This window comes from Pristis pectinata, chromosome 12 (assembly GCF_009764475.1).
Source record: "Pristis pectinata isolate sPriPec2 chromosome 12, sPriPec2.1.pri, whole genome shotgun sequence".
Taxonomy (NCBI): domain Eukaryota; kingdom Metazoa; phylum Chordata; class Chondrichthyes; order Rhinopristiformes; family Pristidae; genus Pristis; species Pristis pectinata.
In genome coordinates, this window is record NC_067416.1 from 21,547,839 (window position 1) to 21,572,210 (window position 24,372).

The 24,372-nt window shown below is 38.4% G+C and overlaps 1 protein-coding gene across 1 annotated transcript in view; it reads left to right on the forward strand.

Moving 5' to 3' along the window:
- The first annotated feature begins 4,791 nt into the window (after nucleotides 1–4,791).
- The window catches only part of lhpp (phospholysine phosphohistidine inorganic pyrophosphate phosphatase), an 89,131-nt gene continuing 69,550 nt past the window's right edge, over nucleotides 4,792–24,372 (forward strand). The window contains exons 1-2 of the mRNA XM_052027477.1: nucleotides 4,792–4,916; nucleotides 23,984–24,171. Coding sequence (XP_051883437.1) covers nucleotides 4,792–4,916; nucleotides 23,984–24,171 — 313 coding nt within the window. The remainder of the gene's footprint in view (nucleotides 4,917–23,983; nucleotides 24,172–24,372) is intronic.

Here is a 24,372-nt window from a genome sequence, read left to right on the forward strand (position 1 = left end):
CGCCCGCTTCCACTTTAGATACTACCCAGTAGGTAGAGCTTGTATAACAGTACAGATAAGACACCGATTTTGTCACAAGTTGGCACACACAAGGAATCAGTGTGGAACTGAAATAGATTTTCAATTCGCAGTTCACAGTTCACACCTGACACTACAATTACCAGCTAATGTTCTGGGTTTGTGACCATCAATGGACAATGAATTGATCCGATATTAGGACTGCCCGTCCGTTTGCCTTTAAAAGCAGATTGCAGTGCCTCGACATGAAGGTGTAACCTCTGCTCCTGCGCTTATGTCGTGGGACTCCTCTCCGAGTGTGAAGCTGCTCTGTTGAATGCCTGAGTTCGTGACAGAGACTAATAGTAGCGGTGCACGTGGTACAGAGCCCAGAAGCAAATCTCAGCTATTAACACTATAGAGGCCTTTGGATATGCATGGACAAGTTCCGTACGCGTGATTACAATAATAGTTTAGGCGAACTTCAAAAGGATTTTCATTGACATTACAAAAGATGGAAAACAATGGTTTGTTTTATTTGCGGACACCTAATTTCAGTTAGTGGTTGCAGTAAATAGAGATTGTGTGAAACCATGTAACATAAAAATGCTTGTTAGTGCTGTGGATTTTTGCAAATACTGCAGAATCACGTTTGGGTGGATATTTAGTTCTCAATATTATTTAACAAACCACATTTTTTAATTGCAAAATGTGCAAGTTTAAGCAACACACATAAAATATTTGCTATTAATTATGTTTGGCAGTTTGAAAATTCCATTGTAAATCAAGTGTGGCATGCACGAATCAAGTAATTCGATTAAATAGTTTCATTTTTACTAGCTATATCTCACAATTAAGAATTTCCAAATCTCGTATTGCATTTAATCTTGTGACAATTGAGTTGTGGAGTACGATAGTGTATTGCAAGGACAGACGCCTGAAAATCTACAGTATATACCCTGCCTTACCTTTGCTACTGTTTGGTTTCAGACCTCCTGGAAAATACTTAGCGGAAAGTAAGATTTTATTTCTGCAAAGAGCCATGTATGCGATTCACCTACGTTCCTTAAGGTAACATGGATGAATCGCATATTACTTCAATCGTTTAATGTTGTGAATGGATGAACACGAAGTGACTCTCTCTGAAGCAATACAAATGTGAATTTATTCTGCCACATAAAGACACAATGCTTGTATCTACCGTTCTTTTTAACATTATATAGATGAATATGTATGTTTGACTTGAAGAAGGTATTTTCGAAATAACCATCAGAACTGTATTTTGTTGATAGTTTGCGTTCACTGATCTCCGTTTTTATTGAAGTGCAGTAGGTTTACTTTGAAATAACCTGTGGATAACGTTTTAAGCATTGAGTAGAAATATACTAAATCCATTCGATCCAGCCCATTTGGGACGTCTTGCAAATCAGCGGAACAAATTCGCGTTGCACTTTAACCGTCCATCCGGTACTTCAATTATACCCTATTGTCCGCTGTAATTACATGGATCTTTTTATAAACATTATGTAGATCAAGTCATTTGCATCTGATAATGCCTTAAGAGGCGTTACCAGACTGATGGAAATGCAGAGAGCTGGAGAATATATCACATGTCAATGCTGCAACCATCCAGCACCCAGCTGGCGTTGCAAATAAAGTTAAAGCACAACCTTGCATGTACTTATAACTAATTTTTGTACACTTCCATTTCTTTAAATGCAGCTACAAATGAACATTTTTGTAATAATGTTACAAATTTTCATTTGTATGTGTTTATGAAGCATAAAGCTGAGACATGAATATCCAAACTGACTTCTTATGATGTTGGTGCTAGCGATATTTGGGACTTGGTCCGTTTTAACTGATGCACTTCAGTAGAGGATTCATTATCGCAGCGCCACTAAACTGATGAATAACAAATACCGTTCTATAGTATCATTGCATACTTCAGGGTAACACAGCAGTAAGGCTGAGGTAGAAACTTTATTTGGATTTCGTTTCTTACTTTCAAAATGTTGGGGCAAAAACGAAAGTTCGAGGACTTTATAAATAGAATGTGGGCTCCAGATGTTGTTACATGTGCGCATTCAGAGTTCTAATAGAAGGCTTGGACTTTCTTGGCGTTTTGACGCAATAAAGATACCCAATACTGTATTCAAAAGAAAATCGCAAGCGAAACCACGTAACAATCTCAGACAGCAGAATTTACTCAGGATTTTAGGGCAGTGTTGATAAGTCATATTAAGTCATAACGAGGATAGTTGAATTACCAAGTTAATGAATTTTAAATAAACACGAAAGGCAATGCTTTAGTGGACAAGCGATCTATGTGCTGATGTTTTCTAGAACCCTTGATTCTCTACATATCTTTTATTTGTTTGTTTCTGTATCTTGTGTTAAGCTGTTAATCTTTGATTCATAAACATTTAAAGTTGGCGTAGCCGACTCTTATGAACGGCATGCTGAACCAAACGACAACCCATTCATCAGATGAACATTAATGTATAATTAAAAGCCGTATTATCCTTTAGCTTTTTAGAAAAAGTTTATTTCGAGGTTTAAGTACACATGTACGAACTACATGCATGCAGACAACCATTTCATTGGCAACAGATTCATTCATCTTTCCCCCGATTTAATTTTGACAAGCATCACCCACTTTGGCAAGCTGTCTGAAGAGATAACTCGTCGTGCATAAATAACTGCTGTTTACAAAGTGAAGCCCGAAATATCGACGATTCATCCCCCCCCCCCCGTAGAGGCTGCTGGATCTGCTGAGTTCCTCCAGCAATTTTTTTTTTGGCTCCAGATTCCAGCATCTGCAGTCTCTTGAGTCTCGCTATTTAGTTATAGTTTTGGATTTCTTGTCAATAAGTCAACGAATTAATATAGGATATTTAACCAATCTGGACACGAATTAACATTAGCTTTTAATATGATTGCGAATTATTGTGTGTTTTCTCCACGGTTGAACTGGATTCTCTAAAGACTAGAAACAAAGTCAAGGCACTTAGACTTTTTGAGGAATATAATTTCCTTGACTCGTTTTTATGGTGCTGTACAGAATCTTTTTCCAGTTCGTCTACGGCAATGCAATTTCTTTACTCAAGGGTTGAGGAATCAAGAACTAGAGGGCGTAGGTTTAAGGTGAGAATTGAGTTGACTCGAAAGTTTTTCACCCAGAGACTGGTCTGTATATGGAATGAGCTGTGGTTGAGGCAAGTATTTAAAATTCACTTGGACAGTTACGGGAGTAGGAAAGGTTTAGAGGGATATGGGCCAAACGCGGATATAGGACTAGCACAGATGGGAATCCTAGTCGACATGGACCAGTTGGGCCGAAGGGCCCGTTTCCGTGCTGTATAACTCTATGACTCTATAAATAAGTTCCGACTGCATCCATTGCACTGTAGATTATGTTGTTCAATTAAACCAAATTACTATTAGTGTTATGCAATGATGCCTTTTAAAAGCACTAAAATGGTTTGTTTCCTGAAGTTATTTTCTGCAGAGTTGTGGTGAAATGCCCTGCCTTTTGGCAGTTTTAAGTAGCTCTGCTATGGCAAAGGATTAGAATTCAATGTGAGTGCTGTCTTTAAATTGCTTTGACGCCAGGTGGGATTCAGACCTGACCTGTCCTGATGGCAGCTGATGGCTTGAAACAAGCTGGAATCAATATTCACAGCGGGTGTCCTCTGCTGATAAGACTGTCCAAGACAATGTTCACTATCAAAGTAGACAGCTGAGGTATTACACTATTAAAGATGTTGTTTTAAATAACTTGTTCAATTTCCAATTCTTGCTAATGAGTTTCACAGTATAGATTATATCTGCAAGAAGATAGAACCCTTGCAAACAGCAATAGACGAAAACTTAGAAATTACGATTCTAAGAATCTAAAAGAAAATTGTTCAGAGACAAAATGCCTTGCATTATAGACACAACTTGGTGAGATGATGCATGTTGCGATTCAGTTAATAGCCGCATATTTGCTTGTTGATTCTAGACAAACATCGTTAGTTGAGAATGATAAGAAATATTGTTGCTAATTACCATAAAGTGATTGATTGCGTATATATTGTGAAATGAATTAAAATTCGTTCCATTTTTGGCAGACATCTTTTGTAGTATATAGTTTACCCACAATTTCTTGTATTGTAATATATTGCAGATAATTTATATATTTCATTGTCATAATATAAGTATTACGCTCTTGACTAATGTTTCGCGAAGTAGAGATTTTGGCACTTGTGTTGCGCCCGCTAGTCATAGGAATATTGTAGAATTTTTGGATTTTAAATGTTATAATCGCCAACTCTTTATTGTTCCGAGTTTGCCTTTGAAGTTTATACACACGATCATTCTTGAGCCATCTCATAGCAGCAATGCTACATTGCTCTTGATTGAACACTGAAATGAAACTATCTGTTCTGTAAGAAACGATCTGAAATTTGAAAATGCACTGACAGTATAATTTCTGCCCACCCCATTTTATACGTGAAACTGAACAACGAACTACACTGATTTCTATGTTCGCACGCGAAACAAAATCTGTAATATGATCACTACTTTTAACACACACTGCAGGTTGCCGTATATTACACGCTTATTGCCGCGGAACACGATTGGACAATCGGCAGAGTTATGATTGTGCTCCAATTATTGATTAGGACTTTGAGAGGTAGCGTGAACGCACGGTGCACTGGCGCCTGTAGTTCAGTCTGTCGTTACTTTAATAACTAACAGCTCTTAATAAACTCCATCTCCCAGAGTGCATCTTGTTCCGTTCTTGTGATGGCTGAATGGTGTGAGCCTGCGGGGAGAGTGAGGGGAGTGCTGTTGGATATTAGCGGGGTTCTGTATGAAAGCGGGGATGGAGGAGGGGTTCCCATTATAGGTTCCGTGGACGCGGTTAAAAGGTGAGTGTTAAAGCTGGAAGAGAGGTCTGTTCGCCCAGCGGGGTAGATAGACTCCGCGGCTCTGTAAGTAGCAGATGTTAAACGACATCACTTGTCTTCTGGTTAAGATACACGGTGATCAAATACTGATCGTGGGGAGACTTCATGCGTACTGCTAACCCTCTTGGGAAGGCAACCGTCTCCAACTCATTAGTGGTTTATTACTGAACTACAATGTATACAGTCTATCAGCCAAGCAAGAAATACACCCCGTTCCTGGCTGAAATATTAAACGCATTCTGTTTTTTTTTGCTGAAAGTCCATCTGTGGGTCATATCTCGAGAGAATTAGTTAACAATTCCCACGGCAGCAATATTAGTAAAGCTTCAAAAAGATGATAGTGCATGTTTAAATCCATCTAAATCAAAATGCCTTGATGACTTATTTGTTACTCATTTAATACAGTTCACAGGCCGCTCTAAAGCAGCACATGTTACAGAGGGATCATGCAAAAATATAAATATGTGAGGAAAGTTCATCTGACCCACCGAGCCTGCTTCATTCAGTTTGTTCTTCTTGTCCAAGGCAGTCCGTGGGGTTAAAGGATGACTTGCTCTCACTCCAGTGTGGGACCTGCACATTTTGCCATAGTTGGGAAGTGGGTGCTTGGAGAGGGGGGTGGGTAGATTGGGAGGCAGTGCATTCCTTCCACCATTCATGCTCTGTTTCTGAATGCTCCTGATACATAGCTTTGTGATAGATGTGTAATGGTCCACCAACACACATCATTGACAGTATAATTTCTTGAGGGAAGCAAGAAAATAAGTAAACAAGCCTGTATCCAATTCAGGAACCTCTTGCACGTATGTCATATTCCCTGAGATAAAATGCCGGAAGAGTATAGTTATGAAAAGTCATTGTTATATGACTTCTCATAACTATAGTGGTATGGTAACTGTAGTTACCAAAGGGGTGGTGACTACACTGGTAACTTGCTTTCAATAATAGCATGAATGTAGATTAAAGATGGGTAATTTCCCAAATATCTGAAGTAGTCCTTGAGCTCACAACATCCTGAACCAGTCAGATTTGCAGCAGTAGAGCCTTGGTTGACACCTTCAAATTATTATCATGGAGAAATTAAAATTAAGTTATATTTCTTCCATTTATATTGAGGAAATCACTTTAATGAATTGGCAAAATGGAAATAAAGAGAAATGAAGGGCATCATATTTTAAAATTAAATATATATTAATAATGAATACAAAACTATAAATTATGCAGGTTGTTGAGCATCAGTCCAAATGGTGATTTCTGAAGATGCTTCAAAGTACTGCCAGAAGCTTAATATGTCATTGAAGTGTTTGTTGAGGGAGCTATATTTGCTTCTCAACCAAAGTTCATTATAAAAGATTATCTGGTAATTTTCATGTAGTTCTGGAACCGAGCTTTGTGGAAATTTGCCATCGTTTCCTAAGTTGCAATAGGAATAATGAGGGGAATCTTCTAAATAGCCACCAGTACTAATGCTGGGACTAATCCACATATCTCCACATTGGTCCCACTGTCCACCGATGGTATAGGCTTAAGCCAGTAGTGGCATCTTATGCCCTATAACGTGGATTGGCAGCTGCTCCTTGTACTGCATTGACAGACTTCTCATGGAGTCCAACAAGGCAGTACCATCTTCCACAAGCTTCCTAACGCTTGTGTTGGGAAATCTACCTGCCTGGTTCCCTCAGTTAAAGCTGGCCCATTCAAGTGAATGGAAGATATCACCTGTAAGGAAAAAGCTGAGTGGAGATCAGTTTTGATTTAAAAGAGAGTTCAATTTTTTAATGTGTTTTTAAAAATGTATGTTTTTTTAATCTTTCAACTTTAAAAATGTTTTTAATCTTTATTTTACTATTTTTGTTGATATGTGCCAGGTAATTGTAAAAGGCATCCGCAGTCAATAGCTGTGGCAGCTTTGACAGTTACTGAGTTTGTGGATGGGCCTCACCAGCTGTCAAAGCCATTCTGTGTGTGCACTGGCTATCTTCCCTGTGTTGCATTCTACCATGTTGAAGTTCTGGAAGCTGGGTTCCCAGTGAAGGACTGTATCTGAGGCCATACAAGAAGAAATAGTGTGGGCAATGGAAAGTCTACCTCAGTGATTCAATGATTGCAAAGTACTTTAGGAATTCCAATGAGCAGGAAAAAAGTGGTGGAAACACTGAATATTTTGGAGTCTGTGTATAGTTATTTGTGTACAAAAAGGATTTACTTTTCAGTTGATGCAATGTCAAATACTTTGCTTTAGTGAGCACACTCTCCATCTATTTGTCACCATGTTACATCATGACCCTAAGTGGCCTTGATAAGTTTGTGGTGAGCTGCCTTCTAGAATGTCTGCAGTCTTTAACTTGAAAGGATTCCCAATTAACTGGTGAGTTCCATGATTCTCACCCATTGACAATAAAGGAATAGTAATAATTTTCCACGTTAGGACATGTCAAAGAACTTGCAGGTGGTGGTGCTTCCATTGTGCTTGCTCATTGTTTCCTTATAGCTGATAGGTTTGAAGAATTACTGCAGTGTATCCTATTGATGTGGCCTTGCTGTCTAATGGGAGTAAGTCTTTAAGGTTGTTCATGGACTGCCAATTAAGTAGGTTGCTTTTTCTTGAACAGTGTTATAGTAATTTGAGTTTTTTGCAATTGCAGTTATCTAAGCAGAGACTTGTCATAATCCTGATATATCTTCTGGTGAAAAGGGTGGGGAGTCAGGTGGTGACTCACCTGCCACAGAATGTTGAGCTTATGATGTGCTTCCATGTCCATACTATTTATGTGATTGGAGATATAAGAGACTGCAGATGCTGTAATCTGGATGCAGGGCCCTGACCTGAAATGCTGACTATCCCTTTGCTTCCCCAGATGCTGCCTGACCTGCTGAGGTCCTCAGCAGTTTGTTTGTTGCTGTTTATTGTGATTGCACCAGTGATGGTGCCCCAAACACCCACCTCCTGTGCCTCCCCACCCCCCCCCCCCCCACGCAGGATAGTGTAGGTGGGGGATTCCATCAGATTTTAAATTTAAATTTTATTTACAGCGTGGTAACAGGCTCTTCCGGCCCAACAAGTCCGCGCCGCCCATTTTAAACCCAAACTAACCTACCCGTACGTCTTTGCAATGTGGGAGGAAACCGGAGCACCCAGAGGAAACCTATGCAGACATGGGAGAACGTACAAACTCCTTACGGACAGCGATGGGAATCGAACCCCGATCACTGGCACTGTAATAGCGTTGCGCTAACCGCTACGCTATCGTGCAACCCATGTCAAGGAGAGATGATTAGGCTGTTGCTAGTTGGACATTGTCATTGTATTGTACCATCATTTGTGTTGTATGAATATTACATGCTTCTTATCAGCTCAGCCTGAATGTTGTCCAGGTTCTGCTGTGTATAGTCATGGACTGCTTCAATTTCCTCAGATTTGCAAATAGAACTGAATACTGCTTCATCAGCAAATATTCCGACTTTTGACCTTTATGATGGAAGGAAATTCATTGATGAAGCAGCTAAAGATGATTGCACCTTGACCCCTGACTGGAGGGACACCCATACCAGTGTCCTGGGGCTGAGATAATTGGCCTCCTCTACCATTAAGTGACATATGACTAGAGTTTACTACCCGCTTCATATTGACTTAAATTTTACTGTCATTTTAAAGATTCCTAATGTCATACTTGGTCAAATAGTTTTTGTTGTCAAAGGCATTCACTGTCACCTCATCTGTAGAATGCAGCTCTTTTGCCCATGCTTAGAGCAAAGCTGTAATGAGATCTCAAATCGAGTAGTCCTAGAAGAATCCAAACAGGAGAGCATTTAGAAGATTAAGTAGCTGCTTAATGACGTTGTCACTGCAGTCATGATTAAGAACAGGTTGATGGGGCATTGATTGAAACGTATAATTCTTTATGTCAGGTTGTTGCATGAAAGTTTCCCAATTTCAGCACTAGTCTAGAGATATTAATGAAGCTTATTTTATAGGGTCAGAAGGGCTGAATGTGTCTAAGTCAGGTGCCTTGGTCAATATTGTATGGGCCATCTGGTATTATTTCTATTATACTTAGTCCATGCAGTTTTGATACAACTGAGTGGCCTTCTCATCATTTCCCTATGAATGGTCATTCAATCCAGATGATGAAGATAACAACAATTTTTAAAATTATTTTTAGAGCTTTGAGCTCTGATATGTGTGCTATTCATGTTATTAGGTGTGCACTTGAGCAGGGAAATCCTTGGGCACACTGATGATTGTTGCTGGAAATGCCTGGACCAATTTTGCAGACAGCATGATCCCACTCAGATAAAATTAACTTTTGTATTGTGTAATGTTGAATGAAACAGGTGTACACACTCCAGTTTCTAGACCAGCCCTATTCCCTTTTATTCCTTTGGTGTTGCGCTTTTTGCTGACTTGTCCTCTCAAATTAATGCTCTTTGAGATGTATTTCAACATGTAGGATGCCCTGAAGAAATAATGTGTGCTTATAATTCTGATTACTTCTTAATGTTACTTCCAAGTTTCTCAAAATGGCAGTAACTAAAGAGTATTAAGTGACTCGCTAAATTTAAATTTAAATAGCACAAGGTGGGCTTGCATTTATGCCTCCTTTTTGCAAACAAATCCAAAATTAATCCCATTGCCTTGCTTTCTTCCATTAGTCTTTTATCTTCTTCTACTTCAAATATTTACTTTATTTACCATTTAGATGTGGTGGTCTCTACCTCAACCACTTAATATACATAATATAGTCTGCGGTTTAATGTTTGTAACAGAGCAATTAACAATAGTACAATCTTGATTTTAGTCATAAGAAGCATAGATTTTACATTAACAGCAGGATACTGTAGTGAGTTATTACTTTGTCGAAGGTGACATGTCTGAAATCTCTATTCAGCTGTAGCTCTGTTTACCCGTACTTTACATTTGTATCCTCATCGCCTGCCCATTGAGAGCAGTTCCATATGAAAAGCAAAGAAATGTAGGAATTTTACGACATCCTGTTGTTGATTTGGTATAGTGCATCTGTTTGCAGCACTTTAAACAAGGAACATGGGATATTAACAAAAGACCAGCAAGTCCTATGCACAAGAAGGCAGTAGGAGCAGCTGGCCAATATGTGGCTAGACAAAACCCTGTAGAGCCATAATAGTGCCAAGATCACAGGAAAACCAGCAAGGGGTTTGTTGGTTCTACAAATACACCCATAAAGCAATCTACCACCAGGGAGCCCCACATTTGTTAATTATCTGCCAAGTCTAAAACATTCTTACTGTTAAGAAAAGATGACTGAATCTGCTTCAGCTCCATTTAACCGAAGCTGACCCTAAACCACAGAATTCAAATGATATTCCATTCCTGTAAGCCACTCCAGAGACATACAAACATACCTACAACAAATCTTTTTTGTTTGATCTATTGAAGAACATAATTCAGATTTGAATATTTTCACCAGTTTATATGGAAAACTCAATAATTTCATGATGGAAGGCCTTTTGGAATATTGGCATCAAAATCCTGAATGGCAGAAGTTTCTATTGTGTGGCATGATAAACAAAACATCTTAAGGGATAAACTTCAAGTAAATCCTAATGGAATAGTACAGTGGGGTTAGATAGGTCCAGGTCTGTAGAATGAGAGTTGAATGAATGTGTACAATTTTTTTTATTACATGCTTTAAAGTTATTTCTTGCAGAAAGCTTTCATCTTTTAGTGTAGATGCAGAACAATGATTGTGGCATGTCAACCTCTCCTCTTCCCTGTGTTTTGACAATGTCATCTTCCACACAAGTGCTTCCAATATGTCCTTTCCTCAAATGTACTTTCCCCTTTGTCTTGGTTATCAGGGTTTTTGACCACTTCTATGCCAATTTCTGCACTTCTGCTCTCACTCCCTCAGTGCTCACCCAGAAAAAGGATCAGGTTTTTGTGATTTTTTGCCTACCATCCACTAACCTTCACCTTCAGTGGATCATTCTCTAGAATTTCTGACAACTCCAAGGTAATGCCAGTAACCAGATGCATCTCTCCTCCTTTTCGTCAATCCAAAGAGATCATTCCCTCTGCAACCTCATGGTCTACTCTTTCATGTCCACCAACACCTACTTCGCTTTTCATGGCACCTTTCCATGTGACTGTTGGAGAAGTAAGATGTCCTTTTACTCCTTTTTCATGGTATCCATGGATGCAAACACTTCTTCCAGGTGAATCAGCAATTTATTGTATTCCATTTGGTATTCACTATATAGTCTCCCCCACGCTGGGAAACCAAATGCAGGTGGATGATTACTTTGAAAAAAATTTCTGTTCACTGATTGGTGACCCGGAGCTTCCAGTTGCTTGTTCTGCAACAGCTTTGCAAAGATTTTCAACTTCATCCATTTGTTACTTTCCCTATTAATAGGATCCATAAACCTCTTTATTCTTTCATGCAATTTGTCAGTCGTTCCCCTAAACCAGTGTCAGATTCCTTCCTATGTACAAGCAGCGTTTTTTGTGTCTTCTTGAAATAAGTTTATTGGAATTATCTTTCTTAATTTGCATTCTTCATTTAACTATAAAATCAATAATCAGAAAATGTACAGACTACATTACACAATGTTTATAATCATAATTATGTACAATCAAAAACTGGCCTTTTCCCAAATAAAAGTGTGAACTACCTTTTTATACAACACTTGAATTTACGTTATCCATTAAATGAATGACAAATTGCTTATAAAAGTCAAATGATCATAGCTACTTGATGAATGCATTCTCCATTGCTAGCAATTGTTTTTATAGCTATATATTTGTTGCACTGTTTGAATTACATGACCAACTTCTCTGGAGATTGAACCTTTATGAAGAAAACACATTTTGTTAGGCACATCAGTGCCCCTTCAAATCTTTGTATTCTACAGGGTTAATTTTTCACTCTTGCCAGATGTTTGGTTACTGATTATGGGAAGGATAATGTCTATTTGGCAGTGGAAATAATAAGTGAATTTGTTGTTTTATTTTGTGGGTGGGATATTCAGTCTCAGCAGTAGTTGAAGATTCAGAATGGAAACACTACCGACCATTAACAACCAACTGAGAACCACAGTAGGCAACAACAGAAACCATTAGGTGGATGGGAAAAAATTAATTATTTGGTACATCAGCAGCTTCACTGAGTCTTCTACCCTCGCACTCCCCTTGTTGACCAGCTCTATTCCATGGAGCTTTTATGTGTTAATAGCTCGAAAGAATAACTGTGCACTTGTGAATATTTGCATTTCCTTAGCCTCTGAGCTTCTTGTACATCTAACTGAAAATTATCAGTCTTTTTTTTAGAAAAGGTAATTAACTGTGATGACAGCGGACCTAAGCACTGATAATCTGCACACTTGGGGACATGCCTTTTTTGTTTGACTGTTGTCAATTTAAGCTTGTCAAAGCTCTTAGCTAGTTTAAACTCCAATGTCAACTCTACACATTATTATTGCTAACTACAGAAGCAAAGAATTTGTGGTCAGTTCTTGGCAAAGTCAAGTCAGGGAGGAATTTTTCTGAAAATATTCAGGTCATACGATAGGTACATGGAGCTGAGAAAAATAGAGGGCTATAGGTAAGCCTAGTAATTTCGAAGATAGGGACATGTTCGGCACAGCTTTGTGGGTCGAAGGGCCTGAATTGTGCTGTAGGTTTTCTATGTTTCTAAGTTATTGGAAGCAGTAACCCATTACAGGCCATCCCTGGGTTAAAAATGCCTGACTTATGGACATCCCTACATATGAATGAGCTCCCATAATAATATTAAATTCAGAAGTCTGACATACATACATATGTTTGTTTGTGCAAATGGCAGAACTAGTTTTCTGTCTCTCTGCATTTTTAATAATTGCTCTTTCTTACCAGTCTTGTGTGCTTTTGATGCCATTAATTACAACACTGTGGAGGTGTAGTTACCATATTGATTGATTTTTTTCTGTGTATGTGTATTTTCTGACGTGGACAAAATCGACTTACGGACGTCTGTAAAAACAGAACTTGTTCATTACCAGGGTATAAATCATTCAATAATTCCTTCCTCCTAACTCCACACTATATATTCTGTATTCTTTCAGATCATGAGCCCTACCAGTTCTGTGTAGTTAGTACACTTCTGATAACTTTCAGTTGCCAGTCACTTTATTTCACAATATCCTCAGGTTCTATTGCATTTCCCTCCCTTTGACAACATGTTCATATTCTAACTTGGTACTCATTGTTATTTTTTAATTTCAAATTTTTAATCCATCCTCTTGTATCAATATTAAACATTATTCAGGAATCCATATATTCTTTTCACTGAAGATCTCCTAAGTTTTGTCACCTTAATTAGCTGGATTTTTTTTTTCCAAATGATGTAATCCCGAATGTTATTAGTACTTCCTTATGGCTCAGATGCCCAATCACTGTTGATCAGCTGACCTTCGCTTTGTGCTTTAGGTGGCCAAATTACCAAGGTATGCTTCACAGGGCCATGTACAATAAACCAGTGAGAACCATTGGATTTTACAGGCCCATTATCACTTGATATTTGGTCTGAGTTGTATATCCAAGGATTTTGTTTGCCCTCGATGTTATTGCTGCCTATTTTGATGATTGTCTAATGTCTTTTCAACTGAAATTCCCATCCCTCTACTTTCTCCTTTTTTTTTGATTTTGCAGTTTTATGATTTTGCATTTCTTCTGACTTGTTTTTCTCATTTTAGTTCAAACTCCTCACTTGCCAGATAATGCTGCATTTAATCTATATGTTCAGTACTCATTATGTCAATACTCTTGACCTCACAATCTACCTTGTTATATGACCTTTCACCTTATTGTCTACCTGCACTGCACTTTCTCTGTAGCTGTGACACTTCACTCTGCATTCTGGATTGTTTTACCTTGTACTACCTCAATGCACTGTGTAATGAATTGATCTGTATGAATGGTATGCAAAACAACTTTTTCACTGTACCTCAGTACAAGTGACAATAATAAACCAATTCCAATATGTCAATTCTCAACATTTAATAATTTGCAAACTTGGAGAGCTTTGTGGTCATCCAGTCGCCCTCTTTCCCCCTCACCTCCATTATGAAAGAAGGTCAAGGTACCAATGACCCTAGACCAACAGTGAATGTACACTTTAAAAGACATACTATGAAAAGGTGTACAAGTATTTTTGTTTTATCTGTGTGGAATGCCAGCAATAAACTGTGAAAACATTTACACATTGTGACACCAGCAACCATTAGCCAGGCATGCAAAGCAGCATAACCCAGTAATGTTTTTGAGTACCATTTTGCTAAACGTTGCTTTTTTTCTTTGGATAGAAAAATATTTTTCCACATTAAATCTGTGCATAAAACAATTGTGTATATTTTACTTATTGTGCTTTATATTGTGAATGAAATTTTTGCTTTAGGGCAACACAGTGTTGTAGCTGTTCCAGCGACCTGCTTTCGATTCTAACCTCCGGCACTCTCTGTGTGAAGTTTGTATTTTTCTCCCATTGACTGCGTGGCTTCCCCCATGGTTCCCCCCATGTCCCAAAGATGAGGTTAGTTGACCAATGTGAATTTCTCCTAGTGTCAGTGGGTGGCAGAAGAATAGGCATGTGATAATCAATAGGTTGTAGGGAAGAAAGTGGTGGAGTGGGAGCGATGGATGTGCCCTGATAACCAGCATATGGTCATTGGGCTGAATGGCCTCCTTCTGTTTAGTAAGGAAATATGAGGAACTGAAAAGTTTCTCAGAACTTTCTCAGTATTGCTTGGGATGTCATCCTGATATTTCCAGTGCAGGGTGTGTGAAATACAGAACTTGTGACAGTGAGTAATATATTATCTCACTCATTTTTCATAACTTTGAGTACATGGCAGAAATAGTTTGGTTGGAAAAAGGAGAATCTACAATCTACATAACCTAAATTTCATTTGTGTTATGAGGTGTGGAGGAGATGGATTTGGAACCTATTCCTTGGGAATTAATTGTAGAAATGTAATTCCTCCACTTTTTACTCATTAGCACAAACCTGATTTTTTTAAATTGAAAATTGATTTCATTAGCTGCTATCAAGTCAGATGTCAAAATCCAAACTGTTATGCTTTGGATCTGTGCCAGCGCAAAGGACATTTCACTGGGCATGGATGACAGTCCCCTTGCAAGCCAGCATAGAGATTTGCCCTGTTCCTCTGCTTAGTCTTCAAGGTCATTTGGAATCTGCTATGCAAATGATTGTGGAAACCCCAGTTTCCTATAGTAGTGCCACGGAAACTTGAATTTCATATTGAACATTACAGCACTGTTCAGGCCCTTTGGCCCACGATGTTGTGCCAACATTTTATCCTGCTCGACTATCTATCTAACCCTTCGCTCCCACATAGCTCTCCATTTCTCTATCATTCATGTGGCTATCTAATATGACGTATAACTTGCTTGTGAATGACTTTGTATTCGGAGTTTGAGGCAGTCCGGATCAGCTTCCTACACAGTATCCTCTGTAAACATATAAGATGTTTACTTGAGTCTTGGTCCATATCAACATGAACTTCTGATCATTCATCACACCCTGTGCCTATATTAATGCTCACCTTAGCAACAGCTTAGTTTTAAAATTATTATGTTCAGTCCTCTTCCTTCCCTATATTTGCAATCCCCTTGAGACTGTAAGGTTTTCATACTTCTTTCTTTATAGAATTATGATTTCTGAATTTTATCGCTTCAACTTTTACAATTGTGCTTTCAAATGCCAAGATCCTAAGTTTTGGAATTCCGTCCCCAAATCTCTGTGCCTCCTTATTATTCTTTAGGAATACTTTTAAACCCACTTTGACTAAATTTTTGGTCAATTGCCCTGATGTGGCTCAGCCTTAAACTTGGATTGATACTACTCCCGTGACATGTCTGGGGATGTGCCCATATGTTAAAGGAGTTATATAAATGCACACTGCTTTTGTTGTTGCTGTTGAAGGCATGTGTAGATGGATACTGTTTTTGTAAATCAAAATTGCTCAGTTAGAAATGGAATTTCTCAAATGTTTTTGTTTTACAAAATAGGAAATGTTACCTGAGATCTTTCAAAGAAATTCAACATTTTTCCCTTATCTGGCACTCTGTTTTTGAATTGAATATTGCTAAAAGAGATGTAACTTTAGCAGCTGCCTGTAGGCTACCCCTTTATTGTAGGTATCTTTGCTGTGATGCTATGGTTTTTTTTCTCATTACTAGCATTTCTGAATTAGATTGTCAAATTGTGGATGATTTTATCCTAAACCTGCAATGAACTGATTTCAGCAAGATCCTTGCAGGCATAGAAAAATTTTCAAGCCAGCAGCATGAACTCAATCCACCCTCTTCATTCTTCAGACTGTGAATGTTCTGTGCTTGTCTTTTAATAATGGCAAAAGTTTCTGGGCCATCCAACAGCACAAAGTAGTGTTCCAATTTGAGCTTATCTTGCAAATTTTAAGCAATTCTGAAATTTATGCTAAGCAGTGCTGGTGAGCTAAATATTTCAGTGTAGGGTTACTGTTTTTACATCAAGTAAAAACTGAGATGATTCTGAAAAGTGAATGAATGAATTTCAAACCTCATTCACTGATGTAGATCACTTTCAACATCCACATATCCATGGCTTAAAGGGGTCATTGGAATTTAGATTTATACAAGGTCACTTGGGAAGTACATTAATTGTCATAATGCTTACCTGTTCTGGGGCAATAACAAATGCTTTTCATTATTTGCACATGACTGAGCCTGGCAGATGCTGACAGCCAGCAGATGTGTAGAATTCTGGGTGATTTGTAAGGAGTTGCACATCTGACATTCAGTAATTGCATTGTGGGACATCATCAGACTGTTGACCTGTTAGGGCGAGGTAAAGGTCAGTTCAAAGCAGCCTTGTAGTGGCTAAGCTCCTGATCTTCAACCAACTTTAACTCCTCTGACAGTTTAGCATTTCATCTTGTAATGACGAGGGTCTGTGTAAGCATGTTGTACAGCATTTCAATAGATTAGCAAGCTGCATAGAGTATGATTTCAGATGGACTGGGTCACTTTGTGTTTGCTTTACTCTCTCAACTCTGTGTCAGCATTGGGAAGATGAGGATGGCTGGAGACAACAGTGAATGCACATTTGCTCATCTTCCACTGACTGTTTCCAGGATATTATTGTTTATTTATAGAATAACATGGTTGGGACATGGCATCGGGATTCTCGGTCATCCTGTCAGCCAGGATAGGGAGTTGTCTCTGTCGCGAGAACCCAAGGGAAAGGAAAACTACTCCTTCAGAAATATGTCTGGGGATAGTGCGTATGTTCTTCATAACCAAATCAGTTCTGAAATCATTTGCACTTTGCTACCTTTATGAAAGATTGCATTATAAATGTACACACCATAAGGTAACAGTAAGTGGCATCATGGTGGCATTTTTTCATCTTTCACCTCACCCTCCCTCCTACCACCTCAACTCCCAAACTAAAATGCTAATCTCAACATATTTACTCCAAAGAACTACACAAAGGACCAACACTCGTACACAGGGTTCTGTAGTGAATCATAATGACTATTATTTTATCTTTTTCAACTCAATGAAATGCAGTAAATTAATGCAAGAGAATGGACCACTTTTCACTTCGGGTACAATACATCAGAATCAAACTCTGTGATGCCTAGATCAAGTTTAACACAGCCAGGTACTAAACCCCCTCTACTGTTCTCCAACAATATGCAAAGTTTCTGCACTCCAGATCCTGAGGCTCTGAAAGAAAACACTTCCATATGACATCGGAGGCCATTGGGATGTCGGAGGAAACTGGAGCACCCAGGGGAAACTTGGGCGGTCATAAGAGGAGTGCGCAAACTGCTCGCAGACGGCGCCAGGGGTCAGGATCAAACTGGGTTGCTTGAGTTGTGCAGCACTGTGCCATCCTTAATGCAGGACAAAAGGTAATAATTACCTTTTAAATTCGAACACAATTAATCTTACAATGTTATATGGACCTGATATATTACTTAATCACAAATAAAACTTGAATTTTAAATATTCAACTAGTTCCTTTATGAAATTATGGATCCTGTTTCCAGGTTTTAGCCTGGTTTATCTTCCAGTTAGAACTGTGCCACTTTGCCGATGCGTGCTTGAATTTATGGCTTCCATGCTTGGGAAAACTTCACTAATTAAAAATCAAGTAGACACTTGCAACAACTTTCAGTTTTTATAATGAATTACAACTAATTTAGTAAAACAATAGATAATACTTGCATATATAAAATGCCATTCTTTCATTAATCCGAGCATTTCCTCCCCAGTTATGCCAATGATTATTCTATTATGTCCATAAACAACTGGTCAGTCACCTTTTAACAAGCTGTAATTTAAAGCAACACAAATGGCTGAAATTATAATGTGTTTTGCCAACTCAGAGTTTCATTGGTGTCAAAAGAAAGAATTGTTTGGGGTTTTCCCCCCATTTATTATGACAAGAAAGTGCAAAACCTGAGGCATGTTTATGGACAGAGACCTTCACTGGAGGAAGTTCAAGTAGTATTGCAGGATCTCCATTGAAGACACAGTTTTCAGTGCTCATCACCTTTTGTGATCACATAAGGCAAATTTTGCCACAGGTTGCAAAATGTTAAAATATTAGCTGTGAAACAAAGTGCAATGTGATAGATTTTTTTTAAGAAAAGCACAGCAAAAAGTAATGAGCAGCTTGAAGTTTACTTTGTACTTACTTGCCAAAATTGTTAACTTGAAACCTGGAATGATCAACCAACAAATGAGATATTGTTACTTTTTACCTTCAACCTACAAAAACTTGGAAAGCAACACACTGGGCAATCTAGATGAAAAACACTATGATGCTGGAGGAACTCAACAGGCCAGACAGCCTCTGTGGAGAAAAGCAGGCAGTCCTCGGCCTCCTCCACTGCCAGGAGAATTCCAAGTGCAAACTGGAGGAACAGCACCTCATTTTCTGTCTTGGAACCCTAACAGCATGAACATTGGATTCTCCCCCTTTAAGTAATCCTCACACCCACCCCGAACCATGCCTCTTCTTTTCTTCCCTTTCCTAGCCTATCTCTCTTCTTCTACCCACCTTTATTCCTCCTTACCTTTGACCCATCCCCCAGTGGATCTGCTCTCCCCTCCTCCCCTACACCTGCCTATCACTATCTCTTACCTGCACCTCCTATCACCACCTTGTGCCCACCCCGCCTCCCCTCTTTTGTTCACCTATCACTGCTCTGCTTTTCCCTCCTATATATTGAGCTTCCCCTTTTCCTATCTTCAGTCCTGAAGAAGGGTCCTGACCCGAAGTGTTGACCACCTGCTTTTCTCCACGGGTGCTGCCTGGCCTGCTGAGTTCATCCAGCATCATAGTGTTTTTCATCTAGATTCCAGCATCTGCAGTCCTTTGTTTCTCTAGCACACTGGGCAAACTACTTGGCTTCACTATTGGTTGGTAGGAAACAATATAAAATGATATATTTTAAAATAGCAGTTATCTTCCTCTTCATTTCCTTCATGGTACTTTAAGATCCAGTAAGTAAAGTTCAAGACACTCAAGTAGACTGATAGAATTAAAACAAAATCACTGTAATTTAAACACAAAAGATTTTGGTTTGGAAGTGAAGTGTTTAGCATTCTAAAAACATTTACTGCATTATGCCCTAATTACTTAAGCCATTTAGAGAATACAGCATCTTTAGTTTCTGGTGTTGAGTTCACGTCCAACTCAATTTAAATGCTAAATACCTCCCCCCACCTCCGCACACGGACACACACACACACCATCCTCATGGGTTCCGATTAAGATGACCAATAACATCATGGACAATTTGGTCTTATGAATTTGTAATCTCAAAAATCAGAGTTGAGGTTGTCCCCAAGTTAATTTGAGAGAGAAATCTCACAAATAGAAAATACAGAAAAATATTATCCATTAGATTCAAATCAAAGTTTTAGTGGCAGAAGGAAATATTGGTAATTTGAGGGATTTTCACTCTCTCTGCAATTCATTCTTTTTTTTAAAAAAGAAAAGGGAGTTCCAATTCTCTCCCAACCTTTTCGTTTCCTTAAAAGGCATTGAGAAACCCAGGCCTGCCCCAGAAATGCTTCAGAGCCTGGGAAAGGCAGGTTAAATTTCCAGTATTTGGTGGGGACAAAGAATATATTTTTCAATGAACCATGTCTGCAATACCTGTCATGAGCAAGGAATGGATTATATTCACACCAGCTCAAAGCAAAGCCTCCTACCTCTATTATACACAACGGAATAGGTGAAATAAACAGCCAGGTTGTGAGTCATGGGAAAGAGCGACCCAAAGGGAGGTTGTAAATGACAACCTTGTGGGTCTGAAGTATTATGTGAAGCAAGGTTGTAATCAGCAGCAGAGAGGTGATTGTGGATAGTAGAGAGTTGGTCATTGTAATGGGTTTGGGGTGAGGGTAAGGAACAGTTGTGGAGCTTGAGGAACAGCTAATGAGAGTGGCAATCATCATTTAAAGTGAACCTACCTAAAAGAAAGTTCCCAGTGTTGGATTCAACAGGCTGGGAGATCAGAAGGCCTGCTTCTGTATCATCCATGGGGCATAAATGCACCAATTAAAAAACGAGCAACTTCCAGATGTGCACTGCATGCCACAGGTTGTAATTCATATCTCAGCACCTCCAGGTATGAGCACATCATATGCACCAGAAGTCTTGGAAGGAAAACTGGGGAATTAGAGGACTTCATAGCAAGGATAGAATTTCTGGTTTCTAATGTTTCCCAGGCCATCTCAGGCCATGAAGACATTCTGGATTGTGTCTTAACAATGAAGTATGAGAGAAACCAGACAGCAGCTCAGATAGTCACAGTTCAGCTCTGAGTCCCAGTTTGACATCCAATCCATACTGTTGGGATGGAAATATCCCCTATATGCTCAGCACAAAAGTCTTTTGAGAACTTCTCTGAACAGTTTCCATCCAGTGCTCAACTATTTGCCCAGGTGGAAAGCTTACTCAGATTTGCAATAAATGGGGTGGAAATTGGAATAATTTATTTTCCTGGGTACAAAAGGTGTGCATTTTGTACCCATAAAATATTTAAAAATAGTCTTTAGCCAACGACAGATTGAATCCTGATAGGCCAACCTGTCCTTTCAAATCTCTCAATAGTGAAAAGACAGATTCTCTTTTTAATTTCTGCTAAATTAGATATTTTGTTCTTTTATTGATTTGATGAACATAGGGAAAATACTCTGCCTTAAGCCTAGCAGAATATTATGTATTTAAAATAGTTAGCTGCCTTTTAATTCCTTTTTTTGAATACAAACTTTATTGAAGTCAAAGTTGCAGCAGATGTCATCTATAGTTATCTGAAGAGAGCATGTGTTGTGCATTACCCTTACAAGGTCAAATGATAATTCATTATCACTGATTAGCCCCATGGCAGTCTCTCTACTTATTCAGTCGATTGCATCAGTAAATTATGAGAGGCTCTCCTGTGAAAAATGAAATTACTTTACAATTTAGAACAATGGAGATATATTGGTAATGTAAATGTGACCGTTAATTGTAGCATTACATTAATGGCCCTGAATGAACTAAAAAAGCTTTCTGTATGAAGGGCAATTACCTCTAACTGTAATTGATAATTCACACTAACCACAATTAGTAAAGATAAATAGTGCTAAAGAAAACTGATCATCACTCTCATTAAGAAAGACTTGTCAAGTCATACACTTTTTTTTGCTGCTCTGAATGCAGTCTGATGTGCTTTCCAGCACAAATATCGATTAACCTCAATGGCTTCATTATCTTTGGGAGGGGTGGTGTTATTTTTGCAGCCAACAATTTGCCTGTAATGAAACATTTTGATGCAATTGGCAATGTTTAACAAGAGTTCAGTTCATTAGAAATCTCTTGGTAAACAAAGCTATTTTTCTTTCCCATTTGTGCTTAATAAAGACATAGAAACCTTTGTGGAACACTTCACCACTCCTCCGTAACATTAGTAAATATTGAGTTTTAGCTGTGAATTAGATTTAATATTTTTATTTGTAGTGATTTTTTGATAAAAACAGCAATCTAAGTAGGGATACAAGCAGCATGAGTCTCCTGTTAGCCTCTCTGTTGGAGATGTGGATGTGCTAATAAGGGCGCCTAATAATTGTACCACTCTTTCTTTTTGGAAAACATGTCGTTTTTAATGTAAATTCTTGGACCATCCATCCAGCAGAGCTTAATAGGAATAATGATTCCAGAAATGTATGACGGGTCACAGCTTTCAAGTATAACCTGAGCTGTTGATAGCCTTCAATGCAATTGGAGTGCGTATCAGGACTTTATTTGACAGAAATTAAAAAAAACAGAAAATGCTGGAGAGGCCCGGTAGGTCAGGCAGCACCTATGAATGGAAAAAACAGAGTTAACATTTAAAGTTGAAGACTTTCATCAGAAGTGGGGAAAAGAGATGAAGACAGTAATTAACATTATGAACATTGAATGCCATGCATTAGATTGGAAGAAGTGAAAGTGGACATTTCCACTCTGTTCTCACCTTCACATGGTCCATCTCTGACTCTTAACTTCTTTCTGGATCTCAGAGGATAGACAAGTCACAAACGTCCATACAAGCCCATAGGCTCCCATAGAAATCTTCAATATACTTCCCATCCTGCATCTAGTAAGGACTCCTTTCTCCCAGTTCCTCCATTTCTGTTATATTTGTTCCAAGCGATGAGATTTTCCACACATGCCTTCTTCCTGAATTGTAGCTTCACTTCTACCATAAAGGACAGAGCCCTTGATCGCATCTCATCTACTTCCTACACATCTGCTCTCAACCTTTTCTATTCCTAGACAGAACAAAGTACAGCCTAACCTGCTGGGCATGTCCTACAACCTTGCTACTTGCAGCAGATAACACAGTTGCCCTTTGCCCCCATCAAATTAATTGATCTGGTCTTATCCTGTCACATATATTCCCTTTGTCCTATCCACCCCTCCCTGCCAACTTCTCTGCAACATAAAGTTACATTTTTATTCCTTTCTCTGTTCTGATGAAAGAACTCTGACCTCTTTCCACAGATGCTGCCTGACCTGATGAATGTTTCCAGTACTTTTTTTTGGTTTTTAGTTCAGAATTCCAACATCTGCATGTTTTATAATTTGTATCTATCAGAAGTTATGTCCCCATTTCTTTTCACTAAATTCAAGTCTGTTCTAATTGGCCACTTGGCATTATAAATCCAGATATTCCAGTCAATAGTATTTTGAATAATTATCACAGATCCCAAACAGGAACCAAAATGCATTTGCTATTTAACTCTTACAATATTTTATGAAAAGGAAAATATAGATTCAGACATATGCACAGGATGAGGTAAAATGTCAAAATTAATTATTTTGTAGTTTATTTTTTCTAATACTTTGAAAGCATTACTGTGAGGGAATGAAAATTCGCATGCACAACATTAGTTTTTCGGAATCAGTGGGTTGTTCAGCAGTAATTATGTCTTGGTGTGCCATCTAAAGATTCACTTCACCTCATTTAGTAAGGCACCATGTTTGTAATAGCATTTGTGGTGAAAAGAGTGCATCACTCTTGAACCACATCAGATCAGTGTATATGCAGATGCACAAGTTGCTTACAGTTTTACGGAGTAATGATCATGAACGATGACAATTTTGCTGATATTACATGTGGAAGCTACAGTCCATTGGATTGTTTCAAGGTATGTGATTGCAATCTTTAAAGACCAAGCTTGCTTTCAATTTTCCACCATTGGTAGTATAATTTTAGTTTTGTTGTACTTCTGCAGGACTTCTGATGCTATTAAGCCTTGTACTTCCTTAGTTTTTGGAGATAATGTGATGACTTCACACATCTCACCATGTACAATGCTGGTATATTATGCCTATGGTACTAAGAACTCTCCTAAGTCTTGCCACTAGAAGAAATGTATTCATTATTTTTAACTTTTTTAAATAGTGGTATTGACTTAATGCCTTAAATTTTAAAGTTTATTTTTCTTCCTGATGCAGACTCAAAGAAGCCAATTTAAAAGTGCGTTTCTGTACCAATGAAACACAAGCTACCCGGGAAAAGTTTGTGAAGAAGTTGCAGAATCTGGGGTTTGATATTATTGTGGATGAAGTCTTTGCTCCTGCCCCTGCTGTTTGTCAAGTGCTGAAGGAACGTGGTCTTAGACCTCATCTTCTTGTACATGATGGTTAGAATTCAAAATGTTTGTTGCTGTTGAATTTATTAGTGCTCAACATAGCCTTCATTGGATAAATAAAGCTTCTTCATGTACAGCACAATATTGTTGTGTAAAAAAAATTAAATTTCAAATTTTTTTTGTTGGGAGGGAATAACAATAATTTAATTGAATGTGCTTGCAGAGCTTGGCCTACTCCCATTCTTATGTTTC